This window comes from Drosophila rhopaloa, unplaced genomic scaffold, assembly GCF_018152115.1.
Source record: "Drosophila rhopaloa isolate 14029-0021.01 unplaced genomic scaffold, ASM1815211v1 contig_167, whole genome shotgun sequence".
Lineage (NCBI taxonomy): Eukaryota > Metazoa > Arthropoda > Insecta > Diptera > Drosophilidae > Drosophila > Drosophila rhopaloa.
This window is the reverse complement of record NW_025335047.1, coordinates 3,913,219-3,925,888: the sequence shown is the minus strand read 5'-3', so window position 1 is coordinate 3,925,888 and position 12,670 is coordinate 3,913,219. Positions and strand designations below refer to the sequence as shown.

At 41.9% G+C, this 12,670-nt stretch overlaps 3 protein-coding genes across 3 annotated transcripts; all 3 read left to right on the top strand.

Moving 5' to 3' along the window:
• The first annotated feature begins 393 nt into the window (after positions 1-393).
• Positions 394-3,200, top strand: LOC108047397 (neprilysin-1-like). The gene is made up of 2 exons (XM_017127552.2): positions 394-1,588; positions 1,975-3,200. Exons 1-2 carry the CDS (start codon positions 470-472, stop codon positions 2,980-2,982), a joined length of 2,127 nt encoding a protein of 708 aa, XP_016983041.2. The 5' UTR covers positions 394-469; the 3' UTR covers positions 2,983-3,200.
• A 991-nt stretch (positions 3,201-4,191) lies between these two features.
• LOC108047394 (neprilysin-1-like) lies at positions 4,192-7,625 on the top strand. The gene is made up of 2 exons (XM_044458439.1): positions 4,192-5,380; positions 6,439-7,625. Exons 1-2 carry the CDS (start codon positions 4,274-4,276, stop codon positions 7,444-7,446), a joined length of 2,115 nt encoding a protein of 704 aa, XP_044314374.1. The 5' UTR covers positions 4,192-4,273; the 3' UTR covers positions 7,447-7,625.
• A 1,547-nt stretch (positions 7,626-9,172) lies between these two features.
• On the top strand, positions 9,173-12,151 carry LOC108047432 (neprilysin-1-like). The gene is given in 3 exon segments (XM_017127606.2): positions 9,173-9,681; positions 9,683-10,330; positions 11,073-12,151. Coding segments are annotated over 3 exon segments (2,118 nt in total). The 5' UTR covers positions 9,173-9,219; the 3' UTR covers positions 12,081-12,151.
• Positions 12,152-12,670: the final 519 nt, after the last annotated feature.

Sequence of the window (12,670 nt, the reverse complement as noted above, 5' to 3'; positions counted from 1 at the left end):
AATTGCAATGCTAAAGTCTCTGCTGATTATATTTTAATGTTAAGAATTTTTTATAAAGCCTTCAAGGGTTTTGGAAAGTGCGTACTTAAAGAGGGGTTCTCAACGCTAACGGGTTTCCTTTTTACTTACTTTCAGGAATTGTAGAAATTGAGTGATAACCTACTAATAAATAAATATTAGTGCTTTCGAATAACAGTTTCAAAATATACTGACTCTGTTGCTTTTAATCTGAATGAATGACGCCATAATGAGTAAATCATTTAAAACTTACAAATCCTTATCTCACCAGCGTGTAGCTTAGGTCAAGTCTTGGCAGTACAATGGATTACACAATACAACAAATTATACCGATGTGGTAAAGCTCATAATGTCCGGTTTGCATAGTCTCTTATTCGGCAGTTGTTCAGTTCTCAATAGCGCTTGGAATAAAACAGTCAAGACTCTGTGCACGCCCTAAGAATAGGGCATCATGTTTTCAATCTCAACGCGCTCTCGATTATCCTTGTCCTTCCTTATTTGTGTATTTTTGTCGGTGAGTGAGGCCAGAAGTGTTTCGAATGACTCCCAGGATCAGTCGGATCGCGAAAAAAAGATCACTGATGACACGGCGGAGTATCTCAGATCCTATGGCGCGAAGATGAAGTCCTATATGAACTTTAGTGTCGAACCCTGCGATGATTTCTACGAGTACGCCTGCGGAAACTGGAAACAGCCGCGGAAAAGCAAACAAAAGGAGAGCAATCTGCTGAGCATCGACTATTCTCTGGCGGTTATTACAGAGCAGCTGATGACCAGAACTCAATTGGCAGAGGCACTAAACGTTTCCGACGAACTGCTTGTTACACAACGCTTCTATAACGCTTGCCTAACAGCCGTGGTCTCTCCGCTTCCGGCCGCTGATCCCGCTTATCTATCGCTTATCAGGTCAGTGGGTGGTTTCCCCGCCGTCGACGGAGCTGCCTGGAACGCCTCCAAATTTAGCTGGTTCAACATGAGCGCCCATCTCACCAACTACGGTGTCAAGGGGCTGATCAACGACGACATCCTGGCTAAGTACCCCTTCGATCCGAACTTTAAAATGCCGGATTTGGGCTACGACCATCCCGTCCATACGGACAACATCGCCAATTCCAGTTCGCGAGCCTACAAATTGAACGAGGACCGCATGCGCGGCTACCTGCAGGCCTTCAATCTCACGGAGGAAAAAATCTCCGCCGTGGTCGCCGGCGTCTTTGACTTTTGGCGCGAGGCACTCTCTATTGAAGATAAGTTTGAGGGTAATGAGGATATGTGTATAATGCTTACCGATATGCACGAGGTGCCAGTATTTAGTCAATGGAGGAGCTATTTCGAAATCGCCTGGAATGGCCTACACTTCAATGAGGAAGAATATTATTACTGCCCCTATTACTACGCCGAGCTAGACAAGGTGTGTGCCAAACATCAGGAGGCGGTGGCCAACTATCTGGCTATGCTGCTCCTGTACCGCATGGACAGTTCTCTGAAGGACGAAAAGTACCATAAGGAGCACTGCCTGATGCTGGTCCAGTCCACAATGGACCATCTTATTAACAAACTCTACATGGCGGTGAGTTAAAAATTATTTGAAGATTGAGCAAGGGTTTCCAGAATTGGTTCTTTTGTAAATAACGTCTCCGGCTACTACCAACAGTTGAAAAAAATGTATTTGATTTATATTAAAACACAACAAATTTTACAAAATCAAAGAATTTTTGCCGACAGTATTAAGAAATCGGGAACAAAGTCACTGTCGGTGCTAGCATATAAATATACCTTACCTGCATTTTTTTATTTGGGTCAACACATTTGTAAGTGGCGCCATCTGCTGGGGCTTATATAATTAAAAATTGAATAACAGTGTACGAGTATCTGATAGTCATTTTATTTATTCAGAACTGAATCGAATTTCGTCAGAACTATCTACTTGCCTAATCCATTTACATTTGTTCGCAGGAGTACTTCAGCGAGGAAACACACTCCGAGATCTCCGGCTTGGTGAAGGAGTTGCGGAAAACCCTGCGTCAAGAGCTGGAGAATGCCGAGTGGCTGGATACGGAGACGCGGCGAGAGGCGTTGCTTAAGGAGGCCAATATCACGGCGCAGATTGGTAGCTACAAGGACGAGCAGCTTACCGACACCCTCATCCGCCAGATCAGGAATCTCTCCGTGGTCAAGGACAGCTTTGCTCAGACCATGATTAATCTGCGTAAATTTGGAGTCAGTCTTGGACGGTACAATGGCCTGCACTATAAAGAAATACCCGCGGACTCGAAGCCACTGGAGTTGCTCGTTGGGATGCAGCCGAATGCCTTCTACTTCAACATGGATAACTCGATCTACATAATGGCAGGTCTCCTGCATCCGCCCGCGTATCACCGCTCCTGGCCCGACTCCCTTAAGTTTGGCACCCTGGGCTACCTGGTAGGTCACGAGTTGACCCACGGTTTTGATACGGTGGGCTCCACCTATGACGGCGCTGGGGAGGAGCGCAATTGGTGGTCAAAGAAATCTGATGCTGTGTTCCAAGAACGCGCGCAGTGCTATGTGGATCACTTCAGCAACTACTTAATACCGGAGATCAATCATAAGATCAAAGGCAACGAGACCAAGGATGAAAATATTGCAGATGCCGGTGGATTGAGGGAGGCCCTCGCCGCCTACAGGAGCCACATGAAGCAGCTCCAAAAGAAGGGCGAGAATAACGAGACTTTGACACCCCAAAACGAGCAGATGCCCGGGCTCGACCTCTCGCCAGAACAACTTTTCTTCCTCGGATTTGCACAGCTTTGGTGCGCCAACTACGAGCAGGAGGATTACTGGGAGGAGTTGAAGAATGAGCACACCATCGAAAAGTATCGCGTTCTGGGGGCCGTTTCCAATAATGAGGTCTTCGCCGAGGCCTACAACTGCCCTCTGGGAAGTGCCATGCATCCAAAGTTTGAAAAATGTCGCTTGTGGTAATGTGAAGACAACTTTAACTCGATATTAACACATAGCCATAATAAACACATACAAATAAAAAACGAGTAAAGAAAATAAAGACAAGGAGCGTGGCTATATATCCCGTTACTCACATAACAAATTTTAAAATAATTGTAAATTTCAAGGAAATGTATACAGTTTTCAAAGGCAATAAATTCCTCAGAAAAACAGAAATACAAAACGATTCAAAAAAATATAAAAACGATTAAATAAATAAAAAAAGCAATGTCGCTATTATTTTAAAATAAATGTAAATTTCAAGAAAATGTATACAATTTTTTAAAGGCAATAAATTCCTCAGAAAATAATCATTATTAATAAATTGTTTTTGCCAATTGGAAAAAGTAGTCTTTTCAAAGTAAAAGTCTTTTATCCAAGTCTTAGATAAAATTAGTTTCTGTTCTTGACTCGTATTTTAAAATAAATTCTTTTTGAAAGTTTTAGGAAACATGAAATTTGATTTATTTTATCGCAAACCGTCCAAAAATATTATAAGTTGCAATGCTAAAATCTTTGCTAATCATATTTTAATGTTTCGAATTTATTATACCGCCTTCAAGGGTTTTAGAAAGTGCGTACTTGAAAAGTGGTCCTCAACGTTAATGGGTTTCCTTTTTATTTATTTTCATAAATTGTATAAATTGTGATAGATGTAATCTACAGTCTTTTTAAAAAATAAGTGATAACCTACTAATAAATAAATATTGCCGCTTTTGATTAACAATTCAAAAATATACTGACTCTGTTGCTTTTAATCTGAATGAATGACGCCATAATGAGTAAATCTTTTAAAACTTACAAATCCTTATCTCAGCAGCGTGTGGCTTAGGTCAAGTTTTGGCAGTACAATGGATTACACAATACAACAAATTATATTTTATAATAACAATTTACCAGCTATAAGGGTGTTATATAAAATATCATATATTTAAAATTAAATAGTTCTTCTCTCGCTCAAAAATTAATTTCTAAAATATTTTCTCTCGCGTTAAATATGACTCAAGTAATATGCCATCTGAACTGTTTAATTTTATCCAAACAAAAACCTTGGAAAATAGATTTTACAAGTGTTACAAGTTATACAAGATCTCTGTTGTCCAGTGTTGTTCGCCGATGTGGTAAAGCTCACAATGTCCGGTTGGCATAGACTCTGTTTCGGCAGTTGTTCAGTTCTCATCAGCGCTTCGAATAAAACAGTCAAGCCAGTTGCTTACATTTTAAATAATTCGGGCCATTTATTAATCTTTGCACGTCCTAAGAGTATGGCATCATGATTTCAATCTCGACGCGCTCTCGATTATTCTTGTCCTTCCTTATTTGCCTATTTTTGTCGGTGAGTGAGGCCAGAAGTGTTTCGAATGACTCCCACGAAGAAAACAGGATCACTGATGACACGGCGGAGTATCTTAGATCCTATGGCGCGAAGATGAAGTCCTATATGAACTTTAGTGTCGAACCCTGCGATGATTTCTACGAGTACGCCTGCGGAAACTGGAAAAAGCCGCGGAGAAGCAATCACAAGGAGAACAATATGCATAGCATCGACTATTCTCTGGCGGTTATTACAGAGCAGCTGATGACCAGGACTCAACTGGCAGAGGCACTAAACGTTTCCGCCGAACTGCTTGTTACACAACGCTTCTATAACGCTTGCCTCACAGCCGTGGTCTCTCCGCTTCCGGCCGCTGATCCCGCTTATCTATCGCTTATCAGGTCAGTGGGTGGTTTCCCCGCCGTCGACGGAGCCGCCTGGAACGCCTCCAAATTTAGCTGGTTCAACATGAGCGCCCATCTCACCAACTACGGTGTCAAAGGGTTGATCAATGAAAACATCCGGCATACCTACCCCTTCGACCCGTACTTTGAAAGGCCGTATTTGGGATACGACTATTTGGCAAATATGGTCGACATCGCCAATTCCAGTTCGCGGGCCTACAAACGGAACGAGAACCGCATGCGCGGCTACCTGCAGGCCTTCAATCTCACGGAGGAAAAAATCTCCGCCGTGGTCGCCGGCGTCTTTGACTTTTGGCGCGAGGCACTCTCTATTGAAGATAAGTTTTGGGGAGAAGAGCTAATGTGTATAATGCTTTCCAATATGCACAACGTCCCAATATTTAGTCAATGGAGGAGCTATTTCGAAATCGCCTGGAATGGCCAAAACTTCGATGAGGAAAAATATTATTACTGTCCCTATTACTACGCCGAGCTAGACAAGGTGTGTGCCAAACATCAGGAGGCGGTGGCCAACTATCTGGCTATGCTGCTCCTGTACCGCATGGAGAGTTCTGTGAAGGACGAAAAATACCATAAGGAGCACTGCCTGATGCAGGTCCAGACCACAATGGTCCATCTCATTAGCAAACTCTACATGGCGGTGAGTTAAAAATTATTTGAAGATTGAGCAAGGGTTTGCAGAATTTGTTCCTTTGTAAATAACGTCTCCTGGCTACTACCAACAGCTGAAAAAACATTTATTTGATTTATAAACACACAACGATTTTAACAAAATCGAAGAATTGTTGCCGACAGTTGGGACTAACATGTCACTGTCGATGCTAGCTTATAAATATACCTTACGTGCATTTTTATACCCTTGCAGAGGGTATTATTATTTTGGTCAGAAGTTTGTAACGCAGTGAAGGAGACCTTTCCGACTCCATAGGGTCGATCTAGCCTTGTCCGTCTGTCGGTCTGTCCGTCCGTCCGTTTGTACGCAAACTAGTCCCTCAGTTTTAAAGCTATCTGCAGTTTTTCTATTGCAGGTAGTATAACGAGCCGGATCGGGCAACTCATATCATATAGCTCCCATAGGAACAATCGGAAAAAATTTTAAATATTATAACTTTGTTGTTTTTAATTATTTTTTTTGTTCTTTGGGATTTGGTTATATTTAAATATTATTGAATTACGGTTTTAATTTAATTTAAATCGGACAACAATATCATATAGCAGCCATAGAAGCGATGGCAAAATGCAGCGCAAAATGACATGGCTTCATTGTTTTTAGTAATATAGGCATAGAAATCGAAATGTAGTCGATTTGTAATAACTGCAAGAGTATATAAACTTCGGCTTGCCGAAGTTTGCTCACTTTCTCGTTTTTTGTAATATAGGTATAGAAATCGAAATGTGGTCGATTTGTATAACTGCAAGGGTATTTAAACTTCGGCTTGGGGAAGTTTGCTTCCTTTCTTGTTGCAGTATAAAAGCTATTGACATGAAACTATGCAAATCTAATTTAAGCAATTTCGGAAAAGTCTGCAAGAGTATTAAAACTTCGGCTTGCCGAATTTAGCTTCCGTCTTCGATTTATTTGCCGGGCCAACACATTTGCAAGTGGCGCCATATGCTGGGGCATATTTTATTAGAAATTGAATGACTGAGCAACGAGTATCTGATCTACTTGCCTAATCCATTTACATTTGTTCGCAGGAGCACTTCAGCGAGGAAACACATTCCGAGGTCTCCGGCATGGTGAAGGAGTTGCGCAAAACCCTGCGTCAAGAGCTGGAGAACGCCGATTGGCTGGATACGGAGACGCGGCGGGAGGCGTTGCTTAAGGAGGCCAATATCACGGCGCATATTGGTAGCTACAAGGACGAGCAGCTTACCGACACCATGATCCGCCAGATCAGGAATCTCAGCGTGGTCGAGGACAGCTATGCCCAGACCATGATCAATCTGCGTGAATTGGAAACCAGTCTGCAACGGTTCAATGGCCTGCACTACAAAGAAAGAGCATCGGACTCGAAGCCACTGGATTTCCTCGTGGGGATGCAGGTGAATGGCTTCTACTACAACCTGGATAACTCGATCTACGTTATGGCTGGTATCCTACAAGCGCCTGCGTATCACCGCTCCTGGCCGGCCTCCCTTAAGTTTGGCACCCTAGGCTACCTGGTAGGTCACGAGTTGACCCACGGTTTTGATACAGTGGGCTCCACCTATGACGGCACTGGGGAAATGCGCAGTTGGTGGTCATTTAAATCTGAGGATGAGTTCCAAGAACGCATGCAGTGCTATGTGGATCACTTCAGCAACTACTTAATACCGGAGATCAATCATAAGATCAATGGCGACGTGACCAAGGATGAAAATATTGCAGATGCCGGTGGATTGAGGGAGGCCCTCGCCGCCTACAGGAGCCACATGAAGCAGCTCCAAAAGAACGGCGAGAATAACGAGACTTTGACACCCCAAAACGAGCAAATGCCCGGCCTCGACCTCTCGCCAGAACAACTTTTCTTCCTCGGATTTGCACAGCTTTATTGCGCCAACTACGAGCGGGATAATTACTGGAAGGAGTTGCAGAATGACCACATCATCGAAAAATATCGTGTTCTGGGGGCCGTTACCAATAACGAGGACTTCGCCGAGGTCTACAACTGCCCTCTGGGAAGTGCCATGCATCCAAAGTCAAAAAAATGTCGCTTGTGGTAATGTGAAGTCATCTTCAACTCGATATTAACAAAAAGCCATAATACACAAATGAAAATACAAAAACGATGAAAGAAAATAAATTTAAAAAAAGCAGTGTCGCTATCGATTATAAGATCCCGTTACTCACATAACCAATTTCAAAATAAATGTAAATTACAAGAAAATGTATACAATTTTTTAAACGCAGACAACAAATTTCTTAGAAAAACAGAAAATAATCATTATTAATAAATTGCCAATTGGAAAACTAGTAGTCTAATAAAAATTTAATTCTTAGAACAAATTAGTTTCTGTTCTTGATTCGTATTTTGAAGTAAATTTTTTTTGAAAGTCTTAAGAAACATAAAATTTGATTAATTTTATCGCAGACTGTCCAAAAATATTATAAATTGCAATGCTATAATCTTCGCTAAGCACATTTAATGTTCCGAATTTATTATACCGCCTTCAAGGGTTTTAGAAAGTGCGCACTTGAAAAGTGGTTCCCAATGCTAATGGGTTTCCATTTTACTTACTTTTTAAATTACTTATTTAGCGTCAATCATTTTAAAAATTGAGTAATAACCTGCTAATAAATAAATATTAACGCTTTCGAATAACAATTTAGAACAAGAGAGAACGCTATAGTCGAGTGCCTCGACTATTAGATACCCGTTACTCAGCTAAACAACTTAATATAAATATGCCTTCTTGTATGTTTTTCGACGCTCGAATTAGCACCTTGGCCAGCTGTTCCAAATTCATCCATTAGATGGCGCTACGGGCCATGAAAGGCGGAAATGTAGGCGCTAGCCAGGCTTAAGCGTTTAATGGGTTTTTGGGCGTTAGAGTGGGCGTGGCAAACTTTTATTAGGCCAATCGATAGGTATTGACGAAACAAATACATATCAATTAAAATTTTCATAATAGCATCAAAACTGTGGCCACAGCTTGTGGCTTGTGGGCGTCAGAGGGGGCGTGGCACCATTTTGAAACAAACTTGCGCTGCGTAGGAACTCCTAAAATCTACATGCAAAATGCCAATCTTCTAGCTTTTATAGTTTCCGAGATCTCAGCGTTCATACGGACGGACAGACAGACGGACATGGCTAGTTCGACTCGGCTAGTGATCCTGAACAAGAATATATATACTTTATAGGGTCGGAAACGTTTCCTTTTACATGTTACATACTTTTGCACGAATACAATATACCCTTTTACTCTACGAGTAACGGGTATAACTATACTGACTCTGTTGCTTTTAATCTGAATGAATGACGCCATAATGAATAAATCTTTAAGAACTTACAAATCCTTATCTCAGCAGCGTGTGGCTTAGGTCAAGTCTTGGCAGTACAATGGATTACACAATACAACAAATTATATTTTATAATAAAACTTTACCGCTATAAGGGTGTTATTTAAAATTTCATATATTTAAAATTATATGTTTCTTCTTTCCCTCAAAAATTGATTTCTAAAATATTTTCCCTCGCGTTAAATATGACTCAAGTAATTTGCCATCTGAACTGTTTAATTTTATCCAAATAATAGAAGTATTTATCCAATAATATCCAAATTACAAGGTAAATACAAAAAAAGGTGCAATAGTCTTTAAATGGCACTTCAAATATGTAATAATGTCAAGATCTCTGTTGTCCAGTGTTGTTCGCCGATGTGGTAAAGCTCATAATGTCCGGTTCGGAGAGACTCCCATTCGGCAGTTGTTCAGTTCTCAAGAGCGCTTCGAATAAAACAGTCAAGACTCTGTGCACGCCCTAAGAATAGGGGATCATGTTTTTAATCTCGACGCGCTTTCAATTATCCTTGTCCTTCCTTATTTGTGTATTTTTGTCGGTGAGTGAGGCCAGAAGTGTTTCGAATGACTACCAGGATCAGTCGGATCGCGAAAAAAAGATCACTGATGACACGGCGGAGTATCTCAGATCCTATGGCGCGAAGATGAAGTCCTATATGAACTTTAGTGTCGAACCCTGCGATGATTTCTACGAGTACGCCTGCGGAAACTGGAAACAGCCGCAGAGAAGCAATCACAAGGAGAACAATATGCATAGCATCGACTATTCTCTGGCGGTTATTACAGAGCAGCTGATGACCAGAACTCAATTGGCAGAGGCACTAAACGTTTCCGACGAACTGCTTGTTACACAACGCTTCTATAACGCTTGCCTAACAGCCGTGGTCTCTCCGCTTCCGGCCGCTGATCCCGCTTATCTATCGCTTATCAGGTCGGTGGGGATGTTTCCCTGCCGTCGACGGAGCTGCCTGGAACGCCTCCAAGTTCAGCTGGTTCAACATGAGCGCTCATCTCACCAACTACGGTGTCAAGGGGCTGATCAACGATAACATCCTGCATGATTACCCCTTCGATCCGTACTTTAAATTGCCGGATTGGGGATACGACCATATCGTCCATAAGGACATCATCGACAATTCCAGTTCGCGGGCCTACAAATTGAACGAGGACCGCATGCGCGGCTACCTGCAGGCCTTCAATCTCACGGAGGAAAAAATCTCCGCCGTGGTCGCCGGCGTCTTTGACTTTTGGCGCGAGGCACTCTCTATTGAAGATAAGTTTGAGGGTAATGAGGATATGTGTATAGATATGCATGAGGTGCCACGATTTAGTCAATGGAGGAGCTATTTCGAAATCGCCTGGAATGGCCTACACTTCGATGAGGAAGAATATTATTACTGCGACTATTACTACGACGAGCTAGACAAGGTTTGTGCCAAACATCAGGAGGCGGTGGCCAACTATCTGGCTATGCTGCTCCTGTACCGCATGGAGAGTTCTGTGAAGGACGAAAAATACCATAAAGAGCACTGCCTGATGCAGGTCCAGACCACAATGGTCCATCTCATTAGCAAACTCTACATGGCGGTGAGTTAAAAATTATTTGAAGATTGAGCAAGGGTTTCCAGAATTTGTTCCTTTGTAGATAACGTCTCCTGGCTACTACCAACAGCTGAAAAAACATTTATTTGATTTATAAACACACAACAATCGGATAAATATTGTAAAAATGAATGAATGAACTTGTAAAAATGAAGATAAAAGCTATTGTAAAAACTATTAAAATGCATCTTTCCAAATCTTATTTTTTTAGGCATATCATGATCAGGGTAAAAGCGCGTGCCATAGGAACAATAGGGTGAAATCGGTTAAAATTTGATGTTTTTTAGGATATTTTGCGCAGTGTGTAAGCTATTGACATCAATTTTTCCAAGTCTTATTTATTTACGCATATCTTGATCAGGGTAAAAGCGCTTGCCGATCGGACGTCTATATCTTATAGCTTGGTAAAAGCTGTGAAAATATACATTTTTTTCTATTTTTATATGACGTTTATGCAGTATAAAAGCTATTGACATGAAACTATGAAAATCTAATTTTAGCAATTTCGGCAAAGTCTTTGTATTAAAACTTCGGCCTGCCGAAGTTAGCTTCCGTCCTCGTTTTATTTGCGGGGTCAGCACATTTGTGGCGCCATCTGCTGGGGCTTATATAATTAAAAATTGAATAACAGAGTAACGAGTATCTGATAGTCATTTTATTTATTCAGAACTGAATCGAATTTCGTCAGAACTATCTACTTGCCTAATCCATTTACATTTGTTCGCAGGAGTACTTCAGCGAGGAAACACACTCCGAGATCTCCGGCTTGGTGAAGGAGTTGCGGAAAACCCTGCGTCAAGAGCTGGAGAATGCCGAGTGGCTGGATACGGAGACGCGGCGAGAGGCGTTGCTTAAGGAGGCCAATATCACGGCGCATATTGGTAGCTGTAAGGACGAGCAGCTTACCGACACCCTCATCCGCCAAATCAGGAATCTCTCCGTTGTCGAGGACAGCTTTGCCCAGACCATGACCAATCTGCGTAAATTTGGAGTCAGTCTGCGACGGTACAATGGCCTGCACTATAAAGAAATACCCGCGGATTCGAAGCCACTGGAGTTGCTCGTTGGGATGCAGCCGAATGCCTTCTACTTCAACATGGATAACTCGATCTACATAATGGCAGGTCTCCTGCATCCGCCCGTATATCACCGTTCCTGGCCCGACTCCCTTAAATTTGGCACCCTGGGCTACCTGGTAGGTCACGAGTTGACCCACGGTTTTGATACGCTGGGCTCCACCTTTGACGGCACTGGCCAGGAGCGCAATTGGTGGTCAAAGAAATCTGAGGCTGTGTTCCAAGAACGCGCACAGTGCTATGTGGATCACTTCAGCAACTACTTGATACCGGAGATCAATCATAAGATCAAAGGCAACGAGACCAAGGATGAAAATATCGCAGATGCCGGTGGATTGAGAGAGGCCCTCGCCGCCTACAGGAGCCACATGAAGCAGCTCCAAAAGAGCGGCGAGAATAACGAGACTTTGACACCCCAAAACGAGCAAATGCCCGGCCTCGACCTCTCGCCAGAACAACTTTTCTTCCTCGGATTTGCACAGCTTTGGTGCGCCAACTACGAGCAGGAGGATTACTGGGAGGAGTTGAAGAATGAGCACACCAGCGACAAGTATCGGGTCCTGGGGGCCGTTTCCAATAATGAGGACTTCGCCGAGGTCTACAACTGCCCTCTGGGAAGTGCCATGCATCCAAAGTCTGAAAAATGTCGCTTGTGGTAATGTGAAGTCAGCTCGATATTTACACAAAGCCATAATACACAAATGGAAATAAAAAACGATTAAAGAAAATAAACTAAAAACATGCAGCGTCTTGATTCATATTTAAAATACATTTTTTTTGAAAGTCTTAAGAAAAATAAGTCTTCAAAAATATTATTAATGGCAATGCTAATCACATAATCACATACCGCCTTCAAGGGTGTTAGAAAGTTCGTACTTGAAAAGTGGTTTCCAACCCAAATGGGTTTCCTTTTTACTTACTTTTTAAATTACTTATTTACCTTCAGTCATTTTAGAAATTGAGTGATAACCTACTAACAAATAAATATTGACGCTTTCGAATAACAATTCAAAAATAAACGGACTCTGTTGCTTTTAATCTGAATGAATGACGCCCTAATGAATCAATCTTAAAGAACTTACAAATCCTTATCTCATCAGCGTGTGGCTTAGGTCAAGTCTTGGCAGTGCAATCGATTACACAATACAACAAAAAGATTAATTTTAATAATATGAATTTACAACTGGTATATACAATGTCATGTATTTAAAATTATACGCTTTTTTAAGGCTGCCCTCGCTCAAAAATT

What these genes read in the sequence shown, in the direction of transcription:
- LOC108047397 (XM_017127552.2), top strand. Translation starts at nt 470, where the DNA reads ATGTTTTCAATCTCAACGCGCTCTCGATTATCCTTGTCCTTCCTTATT. An exon ending in TTAACAAACTCTACATGGCG is followed by an intron (nt 1,589 to 1,974) that starts GTGAGTTAAAAA and finishes ATTTGTTCGCAG; the next exon opens with GAGTACTTCAGCGAGGAAAC.
- LOC108047394 (XM_044458439.1), top strand. Translation starts at nt 4,274, where the DNA reads ATGATTTCAATCTCGACGCGCTCTCGATTATTCTTGTCCTTCCTTATT. An exon ending in TTAGCAAACTCTACATGGCG is followed by an intron (nt 5,381 to 6,438) that starts GTGAGTTAAAAA and finishes ATTTGTTCGCAG; the next exon opens with GAGCACTTCAGCGAGGAAAC.